Source organism: Octopus bimaculoides, chromosome 12, assembly GCF_046866305.1.
Source record: "Octopus bimaculoides isolate indiv1 chromosome 12, ASM4686630v1, whole genome shotgun sequence".
In the NCBI taxonomy this organism is placed as follows: Eukaryota; Metazoa; Mollusca; class Cephalopoda; order Octopoda; family Octopodidae; genus Octopus; species Octopus bimaculoides.
This window is the reverse complement of record NC_142939.1, coordinates 27,429,618-27,449,617: the sequence shown is the minus strand read 5'-3', so window position 1 is coordinate 27,449,617 and position 20,000 is coordinate 27,429,618. Positions and strand designations below refer to the sequence as shown.

The window sequence follows — 20,000 nt, the reverse complement described above, 5'->3', positions numbered from 1 at the left end:
TGAATCAAACCTGTGACCATTTGGTTCCAAAGTGAATTACTTAACCAGGTTAAATTGTCTCTAGTATGGAACTAGATAGTTTGGGAACCTCCTTTTCTGTTGTTGCTAAACTAGTCCCTTGTCAGTTTTGATTACGCAGAATGATGATCAAAGATGTTCTTGCCATGAGCATGATGTCTTTTATTTCAGATATAGTGTATCTAGGACTATATTATCTAATGTGTTTCACTTTTGCAAAGCAATGATATGATTTGAAAGATTTGATTGCTATTTCTAGCAGGTTGAGTAATCACGTACTAGTAACCTTAGTTTTAAGATAAGCTATTTCATTTCTTTAATAGTCAGAACTTCAAAGATAGAATCCACCGGTTTCATTTTTTGTTTTTCTTTCATTACAGTTTTTAAACAAATCTGCTTCTGGTTTTAGACATTATTTACAACTAGGGACCATTCAATTAAAAATTAAGTTGGCAATAATGTCTTCACAGTTTAACTGCTTTGTTATGATTTCTGTTACTAAATTCACCTTTGTCTACTTTTGAAGCTCATTTTGATATTGTATTGTCTACTGGATTTCATGAAAGTGTATTCCAGAAATAGAAACTAAATTTACTATGATCTTGCACCGGCTTGCATTGATGATTCATTTTTGGGCTCATCTCATGAACTGATGATTAAAATGTTGGAAATGATGAACTATTTATGTTGAAATAGAAATACCAATATGTTTAGTATAGTATCACATCTTGCCACAAGTTCTCTTTGTTGTACTACTAAAAAGGTGAATGGTTTAGCGTTAGATAATGGTAAACCAGAAGAAACAAGGAATAGCTGTGTAGAATGAATCAGTAACCCTTTCATTTCTCTCTCTATATAAGATAAGCTATGTTAAAAAAAGTAGTAAAAACTAGAAGTTAGGGTTTATTTTTAGTAGCATTTGTAGATTAAATACAATGTGTTTAAGAGAAAAGTTTCTTATTTTGCTTTGATAATTTTTACCAGGCTTTTCTACCAGATGTTTTCCATTAGGTTGTCTGATTTTGGAATTTATTTACAAATATAATGGTTAATGATAATTATTTATCTAGTTCATTGAGAGTGACTAGTTAGAATGATTATAAAAGGTTGCTAGCCCAAGATATCTGAGTGAGAAGACACCTGGTTTAATCTGGCAGAATATTTCATTTCAGAATGTTTAGAGTATTTGTTAATTATTTCAAGGATAAGAATTTATTCCACTTTGGTTGTTCTTCAGTTCAACTACACTTTTGTGTGTATAGGGATAATTTTTACAATAAACTATTGATTTTTGTGGTTTACAATGAAATTAAGCAGATATAGTGCTTAACTGGTTTTCGAATGCTGAAATGTTTGGGTAAAATATTCTGTAGAATTGACTGTTCTCAAGAAGTTGTAATTGACACAAATTGAACAGGCAGGTGGTATGCAAATAGGCAATTAAATGCATGAGATCTGCTAGCCATTGGACTTGTTATTGCATTCATCAGCATCATCATCATTGTTTCACGTCTGCTTTCCATGCTGGCATTAACATTTGCTTTCCATGCTGGCATTCTTTGGACAGTTTGACTGGCAAGCCAAGCGGCTGCACCAAGCTCCAATCTGATCTGGCAAGGTTTCTACAGCTGGATACCCTTCCTAACGCCAACCACCCCGAGAGTGTAGTGGGTGATTGTTATGTGCCACTGGCACGGAGTCCAGTCAGGCAGCACTGGCATTGACCACACTTGAATGGTGGTTTTTGCATGCCACTGGCACAGGACCAGTTAGGTGGCTCATTGGCTGCATCTATTAAGTCTGCAGGTCTTAAAAATGTAAATGTAGTTGGAGGTAATCTTTAGTTGTCAGGATGATTCTAGGGTAACCGGAAGAGGACACAATGTGTTGCAGCCACTTCTCCAAGAAGACTATATAGGCCAACTAGACAATATGACTGACTTCGAAGCTATTGGAAGACACAACTTGATTGAAGGACATTGTGTGATGATTTGAGTAAAATACAAATTCACAATCTTTTAGCTGAAAATTGTTTCTATATTTGCTTAAAAAGCACCTTTGGAAAAGTGTCAGTCATACACTTCTAAACTTTGGAAAAAAAAATACAAGGTGGCAGGTTGTGTGTGTGTGTGTGTGGCTTTTTTGCAGTAGGTAACTGTTTCATTCAATAATACTCTCCAGCCACTGGCCAACTATTGAGACACCTTTTTTTAAACTCTATTGCAGTATATTTTCATGTTTCAACACTCAAACCAGATAGTTGTTACAAGGAAATTTACTCTTTTGTAAGACCTTGTTGTTACACCTAGTATGTTTGTTGCTACTTGTAAAGTATAACATCATTAATTATTTAGTCTTTCTTTTCAAAGACGGCTATAGTATGAACCTTCCTTCTCTTCCTTTAGCTTATGTTACTGCAATAAAGTCACTTTCAACCATTTAAGTTTCATAGTGATTACTATAAATTCATTCGCTCCTGCTCTCCACACCCCATCACCTTTCTGACATGAGTTATGAATTATACTCTTCTTACCTTAGGCATTATAAAGTAGAAACTATTATGGATTTTACTATACAAGTTAATGTAATAAAGGATTGCTATTTTTTTGACAAATTAGAATTAACAAATGTTAGTTTTTGTCGAAAACTAGACCTTGAGGTGATAATACTATGACATAGAAGAAAACCTGGCTTATACTGTTAGTGCAATGTCTCTATGTTTTAAAGTCTTTGAGTTTAAGATAAATATTAGCAATGTACACGGGTTAAGTTAACTTGCAATATATTCTGTCTGCACTGTGAATATAAGAAACTGTTATCTCAGATTTGGTAGAAATACTGCAATGAGACCAAATATTTAGTTCTCTTAGAAGGATTCTAAGTTCAAAAACTGGTGGTTTCAACTTCAATTTTCCTTTTTTGTGTCTAAGGTAAAAGCAAATATATGTGTGTAATGTGTAAATTATATATTTACAGGTGGCTTTATTAGTTAAATGACTGATATACAATGAAATATTGGAGTATTGACTACTTAAATGCCAAAGCTGGCTGTTTGTGACTGCCAATACACTATACCAATAAAATCACTGACAAGCCGTGTATAATGGTAGTAACCTGTTATCTAACTGAGCCTATAATTGTAACTGTGACATCTTGTTTTCAATTTCCCATGACTCTATAGATTACTGCTAATATTTACATTATTATTATTATTATTATTATTATTATTATTATTATTATTGCTGCTGCTGATACTGACATATATTTTCTCTCCCTATTTTTCAGTTAAATCCCATAATGGGTCAGTCACACAATCAGCTAGGTTTAAATGACTGTCAGCCAAGTGTTCTTGGAAATACCTGTAATTATGATGAAGTAGTAAGTATTTTCACTTTTCTAATATATGAACTGTTACACTGAAAGTTCTTCTTCCATAGTTTGCATGTTTATGCAAAATGAAATTGTTTAAAAATTCTAGTTGTTTAAATACACATATCTGAGAAACTAAGTTATAATGATAATCAGTTACAATGATTGATATCATTAAATCCTGACGACTGCATTTTTAATTGCCATGAGATGTCTTCTTTTTGGCTTTTATTTTTCACATGCATCTCTCTATATCTTGCTCCTCTTTCTTTTTCCTTTAGATGTTTGAGCTTAAGCCACATTATAGAAGGGTCTAGAATGACTTGGGGGAAAACTCTGCTATGATAGCTTGTTGCGGAAGTTGTGAACAATTTCTTGTACTTGGTCAGTATGATCACTTGTGGAGGTATAGAAAGTGATGTAAACAGCAGTATTGGCAAAGTTGAGTCTATATTCTATTGTAAGTGCCAAAACTGGGGAATAACATGCATCAGAATTAACATAAAACTTTGGTTATATAGTGCACTGCTCCTGCTAACAGTTCTGTATAGCAATGAGACAGGAAGAATATAGGCAAAGATGGCCAAGAAGCTAGATACATTCCATCATTAGTATCTATGGAAGATCATCAAAGTTGCCTAGCAAAGTAGAATTTTAAATGTAGAAATTCTTCTGCAAAGTAACCCACTGTTGCTGCAAAGCATGGTGGGTGACATTTTGTTCCTTTTCTGATTAGGCCATAAATAGAAGCTCAGTAGCAATTAATAATGATGGTCATTCGAAATCAAATTAGGAAATAATTATTTAGTGTTTAAAGAAAAAAGATATTGTTCTCTACTTATCATTGTATAATATTTTTTAATTCTTCTAAAATACTTCATTTCAGCCTGTTTCATCCACACCCTATCCTCATGACAGCATCCAATCTCCAAAACCAACAGTTCCATCTAAGTAAGTTATGGGTTTGAATTTTTTAAATATTTACTGGCAGATCTCATTTTGTGTAGCTGGAAAATGTAATCGATTTGTTTGTTGTTTAATACAACTAATAAAGCCACAAAAATTGGTAGTTGGTATGTGCATTACCTAAATTAGTTCAAGAGATTCAATGCATGATTATCGTCAATATCAATCTAACTTCTAAACTGAAATAGAAATTGGCAAGGCAAATAGCAAGAAAACTTCTTATATGGTTATAAACTATATTCAAGCAACACAGGAAAGCAAAAGGTTTCACCAGGATACTCAGATAACAAATTATTCTAAAGACAAGGAATAATATTGGGAATAAAACATTCCCAATAGAATCCCCCAAAATAAAAGCATAACTCTATCCTGACACTAAAAGAGAATATCACAAGGAAAAGTGCTTATTCACATATTTACTTTCAGGTAAATACTAGCTCTACCATACTATTTGCCAATTGTTGTTTAGTTCTGGAGTTTAATTGCATTGCAAGGCTGAATACACATGTGCAAATGAAAATTTATTCATAAACTCTGTCTCAATACTTAATTGTGTGTATTTATATATAATTTATGCCAGTTACTGGTGTCAAGCAACTAGCACCCATGCTGGTGGCATGTAACAGCACCCATTACATTCTTGGAGTGGTTGGCATTAGGAAGGGCATCCAGCCATAGAACCATGCTAAATCAGACTGAAATCTGATGCAGCTCATCAGCTTACTAGCCCTGATCAAACCGTCCAGCCTATGCCAGCATGGACAGCAGATGTTAAATGATGATGATGATGATGATGATGATAAAGTATTGTTTTTAAGGGATCCTAGGTCTTTTTATTCCATGTTGATATATCTATCATATAGATAATACCTTTCAACGCCACTAAATCTTATTTCAAGTGATCTACATAATGTCTCGTGGAGGCGCAATGGCCCAGTGGTTAGGGCAGCGGACTCGCGGTTTCGAATTCCCAGACCGGGTGTTGTGAGTGTTTATTGAGTGAAAACATCTAAAGCTCCACGAGGCTCCGGCAGGGGATGGTGGCGAACCCTGCTGTACTTCTTCACCACAACTTTCTCTCACTCTTACTTCCTGTTTCTGTTGTGCCTGTAACTCAAAGGGTCAGCCTTGTCACACCTGTGTCACGCTGAATATCTCCGAGAACTACGTTAAGGGTACACGTGTCTGTGAAGTGCTCAGCCACTTGCACATTAATTTCACGAGCAGGCTGTTCCGTTGATAGGATCAACTGGAACCCTCGTCATCGTAAGCGATGGAGTGCCAACAACAACAACAACATAATGTCTCATGTTTTCCTATCTTCGAGTAACTGCTCCAATTTAGATTTTCCTTCTTTGTCTCTTATTACTGTCTCCTTCCACTACAAACTTGCTTTGTACATATTCTTCATTTGCATTATATTTACATACTAATGTTGATGTTGATCTCTGAAGTCAGCCCCAATCAAAAAGATCAATAATCAGAGCCACACTCTTCCCATCCTTTTACACATCAGTGGCCACATTCTCCAATGTATCTCTTCTTATTTAAGATGGTTGATTGTGATTTGATAGAAATTTGACTGCTATTTCTTGTAGGTATTTAATGTTTGTAGGTTACCTCATTTGCTTAATTATATAATGTAATTATTTATTCTGTTTACACCAATACCTCTGATGTTCTGCTACCTTCTTGTCTTGAACTCAAACTTTCTCATAGTTTAATGTTGCAATTTTAAACAAACAATACTCAATTCCTTAATTAATTTATTGAGGATCTCGAGAAGAAATACCAAATGTGGAAACAAATGCTAGAATCACATGGTCTTAAACTATATTTTACAGTGACAAAAGTTTTAGTGGTATAGAAGACAGGGCTCTATTGTTGCTACCTGAGAAATGGCCATATTCTATATGCAGGAAAGAAGTTGTCTGGAATTCTGTACAGTGTACTGAATGTGTAAATTATGAGTGTATATGAGATGCAGTGGGATCATTGGAAAGCTGACAGGATAAGATTTCATACCCATAAAATATATTATTTCAAAGGGTCAGAGGGCTTCTCTGGGGTAATTGGCAGCTTCTGTTGTGTACTTGACCTAAATAGCTTCTGTTGTGTACTTGACCTAAATAGAAATGGAGGATTAGAGTGTTTTGAAAACATTGCAGCCAGAGTAAGAATAGAGTGGAAAAAGTTCAGAATAAATATTGTTAGCAATAAATAGATATTCTCTGCAAACAATGGACAGATTTTATTATGCTGTACCAGGTGTGTTGATTGGGGAATGTGTAAAGTTGGTACACTGGATATGTTCACAAATGACAGAACATGATTTAACTGAGGACCAAGTAATACAAATGGAAGGAGCCTGTGGCAGAGAAAGAGATGGGAAGAAATAGTGAAGGCTGGTCTCAGGGGTTGAACCTCTTGAAGGTTATGACAAAGGGTTCCAATAAGAAGACCATTCCAGCCCTTGCCAGCATGAGCCCCCCCCCCCCAATTACAGTGTCAGACGTGCTATTTTCATTGAGTCATCTAAATCACTAAGTTACAAAGTAGTTTTCTATATGTTCACCTAATTTTTCAGTGTTCTGCCTAGTACATGTCATTTCAGTAGACATTGCATCTTTTAAAAACCTATTTTTAGCATTATCAACAAAATCATTTCTTGCCTTCTGAACTAAGTTGCTTCTTCAAAGCATCTAGGTCTTACATTCAACTTGCTGTGGATCCTAGTCTTAAATTTTAAACTGTTTTATTTCTAGTTTGAAACATTTCCTGCTGTGTTTTATTGGATTCTGAATGTTAGATCATTGGTACATGCAAGCTCCCATTTAACTTTAGCGGATAGGTACCTCTATATTAAATTTCTAACAGGTTGCTGTCTATTTTCTTGTATTTTTAACTCCCTTCATGTGTATTGTAAATAACCCTCACTTATCAATCAGCTAGGCTTTTTCATTTCTGAGAATGCTTCCTTATCTGAAATCTATTAGGTTTTCTGTATTGTATATCAGGATTCCCATCTTTCTAATAAACTGCTAATGAAATTTACTTTATAACCTGTGAAACTTATTTATACTCAGTGAAATTTTCCTCATCAGCAATGGAACTTCACATGTCAAATTAGTTTATCAACTTAACACTTGCATAAAACTATTTGGAACACATCTCATTTTTCTATAGTTTACAGTTGATGTTTAAAGTTGTTTTTATTGTTTTGTTATAGTTCAGTGATTAAAGTATTGTAAGCCTGTTGCAGCCACCTGGCTTGCCAGTCCCCAGTCAAATCTTCCAACCCATGCCAGCATGGAAAACGGGCATTAAATGATGACGATGATGATGATGTTTATAACTTTTCTAAGTTCATCAGTTAAAAATGTGATCTGCACTGTTGCCCTCTGACGAGTTGAAATGGCTGAGTGGATCAGCTAATGAATTATTGCCTCATGCTTTGTAAGTTCAACTCAATCACAGGTGTTTAACAGTGTTTCTCTGCAGGAATAATTAATTCTACTATATCTTATTTCACCTATCATTATCTCCTTTCTACTATATTTCTAACAGAAATTTATCATTGATAGATGTCAATTAAATTCTAAAAATAATTAAGAACTTAGCTGGGTTTTATGAAACATCTAACTTGCCTTTTTCATAGTCATGTTAATGTGGTATGGAATAAAACCTTACAAACATTTCTTAAATCTGTAACAGAATTTTCATTTCAAATCTGCTCAAATTACAAGTGAATTCAGTAACTAGTAACATATATTACATGTGTGCCACTGTGACATACACATGTTACTAAACTAAGTTTTTCTATGTGTGTGTGTGTGTACGTGCACTCGTGTATGTATATACGTGTGGAGCAGGGTAATAGTTTGGGTTGGCTTGGTTCTGCTTTCACTCTTATAGTTGTTGAGTTCTGGACTCTAGCTCCTAGATATATTGTTGGACTTGATTAGTGGCTCTGTAAATAGGTTGTGAGAGGTTGTTATATCAACAGCATAGATTGCTATGTGTGTTAGTGTAAATGGGTGAAGAGTTGTGTAAATCAAAGCACACAGATAAATGAAAGCTGAACATTCAGTGCCACAATATCAGGATAATACTGACTTCTTTTCCAAAGCTGAAGTGTGACTCACATTGCAGTGCTGCTAACATATTTGGTATGGTGCATATTATTACATGTACAAACATTCTAGACTGAATGACAATCCAGCTGATTGGTAAACTAACATAAAAACATAATGCAGCCATTACTACACTACTGTGCTGTGTTTGCCTTCTTTTTTTCCCTTGTTCTTGTTCTTCATCTAAATCTACTAAATACAACTTCCATTAGCCTAGCTAACTTCTCAATCCACATTAAATATTTGTTCTAGTATTGCAGCTGTCTGGAATCCTCTCTTGCTTATATTTTTCTTTTACATTATTTACATTTGATGGATATTTGTCCTCATCTTGTTTGTTGTTAACACAACATTTGGGCTGATATACACTCCAACCTTCATCAGGTGTCTTGGAGAAATTTCAAACCTGGGTTCTCATCCCTAAGGTATTCTTTCAATGCTACTGCTGCTGCTGCTCTCCCCCTCCCCCCATCTCCAGGTCACTGTCTGGAATCGAACTCGGAATCTTGGTTAGTAGCCTGCGCTCTTAACCACTACGCCATATGCCCGGGCATATGGCGTAGCGGTTAAGAGCGCGGGCTACTAACCCCAAAATTCCAAGTTTGATTCCAGATAGTGACTTGAATAATAATAATAGCGTCGAAAAAAATACCTTAGGAATAAGAATCCTGGTTCGAAATTTCCCCAAGACACCTGATGAAGGCTGGGGGGTATATCTGCCGAAACGTTGTGTTAACAACAAACAAGATGAGGATAAATATCCGTTAAATGTAATTAATGTACATAATTCCTCATCTCTTAAATATAGAACTGTATTATATTTTTCTGTTAGATATCTCTGTGCAGAAGTTCAGTTTGGACATCAATTATGTTAAGCTCGCTTGTCTGAGAGGTACAGCAAAAAATAGGGTTACAGCCTTTCCTGTTTTATCTGAGTCATAAAATGGTAATTTTTTGCTGGGCTACCAACCATTCAGAATTCCATCGAGTCCAGACCTAACTTCATTTACCTGTCTTCACTGTAGCTATGTGAGCCTTTAATTAAATAAGAACATACTGCATAACAACACATATGTCTTAATTGACTGTGAGTGCTCTAAGTACTCCCTACATAGTTGATTGTGCATGAGTACATAACAGATGAAAGTCTGGTATATCCAGTGAAATCTCTCCAACAGTTTGATTGACATTTTTTTTTGTGTACATAAATGTCTCCTTGAATCTGGTTGATATGAAGTGTTCAGCAGCAATAGCATAATGCTTAATATTGTTCCTTTTAGCTGCTTGTTCACCCTGCCTTAGTGTGTGTTTTGAAATAATAAAATATATTTCATATACATATATATGAATAAACATTATTACTCTTGCTTAATTATGGCATACGACTAAAAAGAAACTCGATGTAATTCAACTATAGAAACCTGTGTGCTATTTTCATCAACCAAAAAAAAAAAAAAAAAGACCAAAATACTTTGCCTTTCATGTATGCATACTCAAAAAGGATGTGTGAGTGTTGTGTGTAGATATATGTGTGTGTGTGTGTGTTTATCAACTCTATCAGATTTGCTAATGTAACACTATTTTTGCTTGTATATGTGTATGACTTTGTATGTGTGTGTATTTATACATGTATATTTCTTTTTTGTTAATGAGGAGACAGCATAACAATCAGCTTATGTTGTGTAATTTTTTATGTGGATTCATTAGTACATAAGTTAACATTTCCTTTTGACAATTGCGTTCCTTCAGATGTGCAGAATTGTGTACACACACACACACACACACACACACATTTTCTGTCATTGTCTGCCTCTCACACACTCACACACAAGTGTGTGTATGCACACTTTCACATCCATACACTCAAAATACATCCATAAAATATATCTATATAGATAAATGTGTGTGTGCACTAAGATTGACATCTGATAAAATATATTCACACATAAATACTTGTGTGTATTATGTTCATACAAAAATATCCATACAGTAACACATGTACATGTCTTTAGACATTAGAATAATGCTTATAAAAAATGTTTTTTTTTATTTTACTTGAACATGTGATTAGTTTTTACATTTATATTGACATGATTTTCTTTGTAAGATATCTGATAGCATTTGTTTGTGAAAATAAATAAAAGTTACCTATGTATAGGTCTTCACCTATCTGACAATGACCTGAACTTGTAGTTGGATAGCTACTATATTAAATTATAGATTTATTCTGTTGGCCTATATCCTATCCTGTTTAGTGACCAACTAGCCAATGTTTGAATGTATTGTTGCTGCCGGTCTGTTAATCTATGGTCTATTTCACACCTTTAGCCATTAGGAAAAGCAAAGCTCTTAACCTTTTCCCTCAGTTTCTCTTCATGCTTTATTTAGGTTAAAAATAGAAATTGCTGAGATCATTGTAATATTTATTAGTTGTTATACTGTTATAATTGATGGTTTTCTACTGAGAATTACATACAAACAATTACTACCACGTTGCCTACATTTTGCAGTCATCTGTCTCAATTGATAATTATACTATTGTTTCACAGCTTATTTGAATTAATTTTTGTCTAAATTGAGTTTTAGCTTTTTTAATTTAGTAATCATGAAATAAAATTAAGCCTCATACCATATTTTGTAAGTTTTTTCTTTGTAATAACAAATTGATTTTGAAATAATACAATCATTGTTTTTCTTTTTATCTTTTGTTGTTAAATATTAATGAGTATTCTGAATATCCAAAAGAATATAGTAGGATATAATAAGGAATTTATTAAATCATATTGATAAATGATGGTATTTGTTAGGATTATATGGAAATATGCTATGTGAGCCCTTAATCCAGACAAGCATTGAAAAGGTGAATGTTAAATCAATATTTAATAATGATGATGTACAATTCAGCAATATAATGGGGAATGGAGAAATGGGGTAACATACTTAGATGTTTATATTTATATATCAATAGGTCAATAATGTTGGTGTAATTTTGTTTGATGTACTTGATATCATCCAGCATCTACTGGAAAACACTGCAATCATTGTCACATTGTTCATCATACTTCCAGTGTGGAGAGAATTTCTTCACAATTATGTTTGTGTCTAATAGCTTTTACAACCTGTCATGAATTCACTGATGATGATGTAAATTACACTACACATTATAACTACAAATTTGAGGTTGAAAAGGGCAAACATACCCACTCTTGCTCTTTTCTTTCTTATATTGTTTAATATCTGGCACGCAATAAGCACCATTCATGCCTGGATCATTGACAGTGCCACCTGACTGACTCCCCGTGCTGGTGGCATGTAAAATGCATGATCTAAATGTGGTCAATGCCAGCCCCCTGCCCCAACTGGCCCCTGTGCTGGTAGCACGTAAAAAGCACCATTCAAACATAGCCGATGCCAGTGCTGCCTGACTGGCTCCTGTGCTGGTAGCATGTAAAAAGCACCCACTACACTCTCAGAGTGGTTGGTGTTAGGAAGGGCATCCAGCTGTAGAAACTCTGCCAAATCAGATTGGAGCCTGGTGCAGCCTCCTGGCTTGCCAGTCTCCAGTCAAACTGTCCAACCCATGCCAGCATAGAAAACGGACGTTAAGCAATGATCTTCTGCATGGTGTTTTTTTGTAAAGTAAAAATAACTAAATCCTAGTGCAAGAATCAGTAGAGTTGTTAGAGCATTGGGCAAAATATCTTTTGATATTTGTTCACCCTTATGCTCTGAGTTAAAATCAGACCAAAGTTGGCTATTCCTAGGACTTGCACTAACCATTTTCTCATTCCTCCTTCTCGAATTCTTTTCCAAAACACTTCAGTTTGTTCTTGCATCAGTCTTACTGCAAAAGATCCAGCCACAGATCCCTAGACACTAAAGAAAAGTCAATAAAATAATAGAGAAGTAAATTAATATAGCTTAATCTATAAATCAAACCTGCTTTTAAAAAATGTTAAATATTTTGAGATTTTTTTTCTTCTTCAAAAAAATTTCAGTACAAATTACCCTGGTGATTACCACTTCGAAATATCATTTGCACAACCCTCAAAGGAAACGAAATCAACTACTTGGACAGTAAGTAATAGCACGAAAAAGGATTAATTTTCTTTCTTTTTATAAGCAATATGAAAATATAAAGTGATATATCCAACCCATGCCAGCATGGAACATAGATGTTAAGTGATGCTGACTGATATGGAAATGTGTGAATGATTTGAATCTGCTTGTGACTTTCATCCAAATTGAGATATACTGGGATGTTGTACGAAGTTGTCGAGGTGTTGTGAATTCAACATATTTTACTTACATCAGTTGTCTTATTGTTGGATTGTTTTCACTACTGCTAACCACTGTTTTGAAGCAGGAATGAAATTATTGCTTGACAGATACCAAGTTATGTTGTTAGTTTATATATATATATATATATATATATATATATATATATATATATATATATATATATATATATATATATATATATATATATATAAAAAATATATAACCAAGTTTCAAGAACTCATCGATGAAAATCTACTATCACATATAGAAAAATTAATAATTAAAAGCACAATAAATGAGTATAATATAAAGTAAAGTAAATATCATAAGATAAATATAATATTTATCTTATGATATTTACTTTACTTTATATTATACTCATTTATTGTGCTTTTAATTATTAATTTTTCTATATGTGATAGTGGATTTTCATCGATGAGTTCCTGAAACTTGGTTATTTTCCCTAAAACTATATATTTTATATATATTTTATCTATAAAGCTCAATTTAATTTAAATTTTTTATAAATTGATTTTAATTGAGTTTTTACCTGTAATTTTGGATTTTGTCCCTAATATTATAATATATATTTATATATATATATAAAACAACTGTTAATGTTATAATTTGCTAAAATCCCTGTAACCAAAACCAACTAACAGGATGAAAATCAATGCACATTTTTAAAATTTGACAATCTACAGAAACTTTGTTCAATACTCTTATACATCACCACTAAATTATATTGTTTGAATGAGTGTTGAATAAATCCTCTTAAAATGTAATCAAAAATTGATTGACAACATCAGAAGAATCTAATGATTAAGCTTGTTTTGGGCTGGTAGCCAACATTGACACTTCTGGAGAGATTGTTCTTCAAATGTTGATTTGTTAAGCTTTGAACTACTTTTTAATGTTTGTTTAGTAGGACTAAACATCTATAGATAACTGAATAAAGCTCTTCATTCAATTTTTGTTGCTATAAATTATGTCAGACACTTATGTTCTGATTGCAGAATATAAAACACTTTACATCTTATCATTAATATTTTCACTTCCATCTCCATCGCCTGTCTCCACTGTATCACTGTTGGACACTGCTGACAACATTGCCTCCTTCCAATGATACTAATGTTGTTTTTGTTCAAGGTGTCTTAAGGTTCCCTCATTTTAGCTGTATAATTATGTGGGTTTCATTCGAAGGTATAGAATGGAGCAACGATCAATGTTAACTCTTTTGTGGCAATATGCCTAATACAAGTTTCTTATTTTGAAAATAAGAAAGAATTTGCAAGGCTCCAATAAAATAAAATTTTTTATTCATTAGTATATTAAACTGGAGTTTGGAAGGTAATTTCATGGAAGATTTGTATGTAAAATTATGGTAATTTTATATAAGTTTGTTAAGTTATTGACTTTGTATCAAAGAATTAGTGGTAGTGTCAGGTGGATGGCATTAAAAGCATAACAAAAGATTTTAGTGATTGACTAACAAGTACTAGTATAGTGTTCGATGTTATTTTCAGGACAGCCCTGATGAAGATCGGTAATGAAGGGCATTCTAGCTGCAACTATTTTATCTTTTTATCTAGAACAACATTATCCAAAGTATTTCCTTTTATTTTTAAGATGGTAGTGTTTGATTTGACATAGATTTGGCTGCAATTTTTAGCAAGTTGAGATACCATGTAAAGGTTCCTATGTTTCCTTCTGTGTTGGCCATTTGTTGAGTAAAGGTGTATACAATGCTGTAGTAGGTTGTGTTGTGTCACCCTCTGATGTCTACCAACATTATTGTGCCCCTATAAAGACGGTATTATCAAGTTTATTTTTATACTGCAGTAGCTAAACATCATCACTTTCCTTGAATAAATTTCTTGCTTAATGTTCTATTTCTGTGATTGTAATACTGATTGATAACAATATTATGTGCCTTAAGCATATCCATTATTTTTCTACATCTCCAAAGGCATTCACATGTAAAAAGGTCTTTAAAATGACTTTGTACATTATTCTCTTTGTTTATAGATTCTGCTTATGTCTGATAAAATATATATAAATCCCTATCAAAACATTAAAAAGTAATTAAGAGAAAGTTGAGCAGGCAGATATTTCTACCCTGTAATGATAGTTTCAATGTAGCAAGATTTGAAGTAAAAATTGCAAAACGATTTAAAATAATGTAAGGTATTTTCTGTAATTATACACATTAATATACATATGTGCATGCATATATTTGTGCAAATAGAAATTAATATTAAAATATATTTCTCTCTCACAGTATTCCGAAAAATTAGACAAATTGTATGTGAGAATGGCTACCACATGTCCTGTTCGATTTAAGACATTACAGACGCCTCCATCTGGTTGCCAGATTCGGGCAATGCCAATATTCATGAAACCAGAACACGTTCAAGAAGTAGTAAAGCGATGTCCAAACCATGCAACTGCTAAGGAACATAATGAAAGTAAGCACAATTTACGTTATAATATCTGTTGATTTGAGTGTGGAATATATTGAACCACAGTTTCAAATGTTATGAAATTTAACTCTTGTCAAGGTACATTATTTTATAAGCTAACTTTGCTTAGCAGAAAATAGGTCTCCTATTTTATATATGGATAATTGCTATTGGGAATTGGTATTTACTTTTAAGGTACAGGGTGTTCAGGCTAAATTTGACAGTTTGCATTAAAGGAAAAGAAAACAATATCCCACCCAAAAATAAAATTATTTTAAAAAAATCAAAAACTTCAACTAAATTATGACTGGGAGATTACAGTTTATTCAAAGTAGCCACCTTCAGCTTCCACTATGGCCTCAAGATGGCTCTAGAACCTTGTGTATGTGCCCCTCATTGTGTTTCCAGGAAGGTCTTTGTACATTTCCTTGATCTTGGCCATCAGCTTGGTCTTGGTGTTGCAAGCAGAGTGGTTGGTGTCTTTCTCAACTGTGCCCCACACAGTAATTCATAGGGTTACAATTAGGGAAATTACAAGGCAAGAAATTAAGGCTGGTGAAGTCATAGAAATTCTCCGATAAGCACTTCTGACTTTTTCTGGGGGTATAGTAAGGAACCAAATCCTGCTGTCACACATATAACCTTCCAGCAGTGCTCTTCTTGAGCCATGGTTCGGCCACAGTCTCTTGCAGCTTCACACAGCCATCTGAATTGGGCCTGAAGCCCTGTTCAAAGATGTGGGGTGGCATGATATCATCCTCACTGGATACACACCCAAAGACCATCACAGTTTGGGAGAACTTGGTTTTCATGATACATAAGACGTTACATGGATTGTGGGCAAACCAGTTGTTGTCCGGGGTGTTGTGCAACTGGTCCTGACAAGTTCTTTTCATTTGAGAAGAACCAGATTATCCCTGGCTCAGCAGGATATCTCAGTTTGTCCAGGAACTTTCGTCTCCATCAAACAGTTCACCTGGGCTGCCTGAATTTGTCTCTTGTGCCTCTTGTGTGAGTGGCAGTGAAAGTGCTCATTCAGAATCAGTTATATGATGGCAACTTCAACACCCATCTCTCTCACCAAAGCCCAGATTTCCTTGCTTGGATCTTGTGTCACTTTGTCCTGCAGTGGTTGGATGAATTCTGGTGTGTGAAAACAATCAGAATGTCTGCTGTGTCCCTTATTGCTGGCTACGGCTTCGTAGTCTCTGCTGCAACTGTCCATGTTGCTTCTTACAGCTTTTACAGTGTTCACAGAGCATTGAGTAGCAATCATGATGTTGGCATTTTGATACCCAGCATGAATCCTCATGATACAGGTAACTCTTTTCCAATATTCCAATGGTTTTTAGTCCTCCATGTCAGCTAATTTTTTCTTAACTACAACTTTATGGTCTTTATTCTCTCCAATGCTGTTGACTGTTCACCACTACATCTAGGTGTTCCTGAAAAAAGAGTAAAAAAAATTGTCAAATTTAGCTTGAACACCCTGTATGTATTCATTAACCTTTTTGATACCAACCCATCTGAGACTGCCCCTAGTTCTGTGATAGAACTTTGTGTTTTAAAGTGATCAAAATTCAAACCTTTCATCAAAATTTCATTTCAGTGGACGCTAAATGATGATGATGTTCCAAACACTAACTTAAAAATGACAGTCTTTTGACAGTCGTCATTAGTTTAAGAATTAGCTGAAGCAAAGACTGTGTATTTCAGCAGAAATATGGTAACAAAAGGGTTAAACAACTGGGGATTAAGCAAGCATCGTAATAACTTAGGTATAGAATGGAGCAACTATCAATGTTAACCCTTTTGTGGCAATATGCCTAATACAAGTTTCTTATTTTGAAAATAAGAAAGAATTTGCAAGGCTCCAATAAAATAAAATTTTTTATTCATTAGTATATTAAACTGGAGTTTGGAAGGTAATTTCATGGCAGATTTGTACGTAAAATTATGGTAATTTTATATAAGTTTCTGTTAAGTTATTGACTTTGTATCAAAGAATTAGTGGTAGTGTCAGGTGGATGGCATTAAAAGCATAACAAAAGATTTTAGTGATTGACTAACAAATTTAGTTACATATCTTATTGAATCTCCAGGTTAATTTTGATTATTGCTTGACAGCTATGAAATCTTTCTATTCTATGCAGTTTCATTTAAAGACACAACTTTTTATTTTTGAGTTGTCTGAAATTAAAATGTTTCTACTGCTTTAAAACTATCATTTCATTATATGTGCCTCTTTTGATCAACAGCTTGTTAGTCATTTACACTTACATTCTATTATGACAGATCATCCAGCCCCTGTACACATTGTCAGATGTGAACATAAGTTAGCTAAGTATGAAGAAGATCTTTATAATGGGCGTCAAAGTGTGTTAATACCACATGAAATGCCACAAGGTAACTGCTGTTTTTAATTTTTTGAATATTATTCTACAAAAATTCAAAACCTGACTTTCGTTTTGTAATTGATTATGTTAATATTAAGGACCTTGTACATTTTGTTAAGTTTGAAATACTTTTTGTAAGAAATCTGATTTATTTCATGATATTTTCTAGTAAAATTCCCAGTAAATTCAAAGAGATAAATAGTAAATGTTTTATTTAGAACACAAACCTTATAACTAGCTTTCTTTTATTTTAAATATTACTGTCTTTAAATCCCGAACAGTTTGTTATGTGTATTATTTCATCCTATCCTAGCGGGCTCTGAGTGGGTGATCAACTTATACCAGTTCATGTGTCTTGGTTCTTGTGTTGGAGGTCCAAACAGAAGGCCTATGCAACTAGTATTTACGCTGGAGAAAGAGTAAGTTTATCTTTCGTAGTATAGTTTTATGTAAAAAATGGATTTCATTTATAAGTTTAGTAAAATTGTCAATTTTGCATTTGTTGTAAAAGAAATTTTCTCTTTTAAGGTTATCTCTATAGATTTTCTATAGAAATCATTGCCAGCACTGATTTATTATGATGTTTCATAACTGAATGCATCTAATCTAAACAATGCAGTTGAGGATGGAAAAATAGGTAATGAGTGTAGAGATAACCTTAAAAAAGTGATTTAATAGCACTGCTTACATGGTAGGACTTATAAAACCTTTAATGTACTTGATAGTATATTACAGTTGCATAACGAATACAGGTAATTAATTTCTGTTGTAAATGAATTTGGAAGAGAAATATCAATTTAAAGACTAATATCATTTTTTAAATATTTAACTGTATTTAAGAAAATATTTCAATAGCTGTATTTTGAATTGTTTTTTTACTTTTCAGTAATCAAGTGTTAGGGCGACGGGCTGTTGAAGTTAGAATATGTGCATGCCCAGGTAGAGACAGAAAAGCTGATGAAAAAGCTGCTTGTTCACCTGCAAAACCTCCAAGCCCGCAAAAAAGTAAGAAGGGTAATTTTTCTTAATTTTGCAACAGTTTGATTGTTCTTACAAGTATAGAGTGATTTTGACTCAAGGACTTTAGTCGAGGTAACTTGTTTTGATCAGTTCTTTGGATTTGTATATGCAAGTCATAATGAATGAAGGTAAACTTTTTGATCCTTATTATAGAATGATGATGGTTGATCAGTGGTAGTATTAGTTCAGTTGTGAATTGGGTTGTATTTTACTTTGTAAAATACACCTTGGGGTGATATTTTAATTTGTAATAATAGCTCAAGTAACAATTGTTAACCCATTACCTACCAGTGATCTCATGTGAGATCACTTAAAAATTACAAATTTTGTAATTATCTGTCAATATTTACACATATCTAACCTTTTTGCTATATCTACTAGGTATATTTCTCTGATATTCAAATGAGGTTTGCTAATTTTTCACCCAATATCTCGCTTATTTCTATTTAAAATGTTATTTTGAAATGTTATTTTGATCATTCCAGCATGTTTCTAAGGCTGTTTTATGCTAGAAATCAAAAGTTTCATAAAAAAATTCCAGTTAATAGAATTATGGGAGGTAATGGGTTAATATATGCAACACAGGCAGATTTGGGAATCTATCATCAAAGATGTTGAGGAATCTGTAATATGGTGTTAGGAAAATTTTGATGCTATGCTAGGGTAGTTTGATTGGGAAATATTGCTGAAAGATAGTTAATTTCTCTGAGAATTTATGCCAAATCTGTTTACTTATTTTGTTGTAAGTTGAAGAAAAGTAAGTTAACTCAAGACCTCAGATTTGGCCTGACAGTATAACTTGATATATAATGTTCAGGTTATACATTGACGCACATTAAGATCTGTACCTATGGTAGGATATGACCTGCTAGGATTAACTTCCAAATCTCTCTTGAATCACACAATGCTTTTAAAATAAGGGAAGGACACTTTGGACAGTGTGGTCTTTGACAATATGTCTGGAAAATAGAAAAAAAAAGTGATGTGGTCATGGTTGGAATCTTATTTAATTATATACCTTCATGATTGGATTTAACTTAGGGCATCAACACCACACCAATTACACAGAAGTGAGCATAATAATAATAATTCATAGCAACTATATGTAAAATATTTTGTGTCAGAAATTCCAACACGTGATTAGTACTTCTATATTGGTATTTAGTTTCAAGACAATTATGCCATGAAAGTCATGTACTTCCATTTATAAACTGCTATTTCTGAAGAACTGATAGAATAAAATTATTCCTCAAAATTAAGAAATTGAAAGATATTTCAGTTTATAATAAATAATCATTAAAAATATAATTTTATATTATTAATATAATTACAGTTAAACATTTTATGTAAATTTA

At 33.4% G+C, this 20,000-nt stretch overlaps 1 protein-coding gene across 8 annotated transcripts in view; it reads left to right on the top strand.

Annotated features, from left to right (window-relative positions):
• The window catches only part of LOC106879726 (tumor protein 63), a 287,201-nt gene that overhangs the window by 228,222 nt on the left and 38,979 nt on the right, over positions 1 to 20,000 (top strand). For all 8 annotated transcript variants that reach the window (XM_052972115.2, XM_052972114.2, XM_052972116.2 and 5 more), the window contains 7 exons: positions 3,304 to 3,396; positions 4,274 to 4,338; positions 12,485 to 12,563; positions 15,049 to 15,235; positions 17,525 to 17,635; positions 17,939 to 18,044; positions 18,512 to 18,630. In XM_052972115.2, the coding sequence (XP_052828075.1) occupies positions 3,304 to 3,396; positions 4,274 to 4,338; positions 12,485 to 12,563; positions 15,049 to 15,235; positions 17,525 to 17,635; positions 17,939 to 18,044; positions 18,512 to 18,630 (760 nt within the window). The remainder of the gene's footprint in view (positions 1 to 3,303; positions 3,397 to 4,273; positions 4,339 to 12,484; positions 12,564 to 15,048; positions 15,236 to 17,524; positions 17,636 to 17,938; positions 18,045 to 18,511; positions 18,631 to 20,000) is intronic.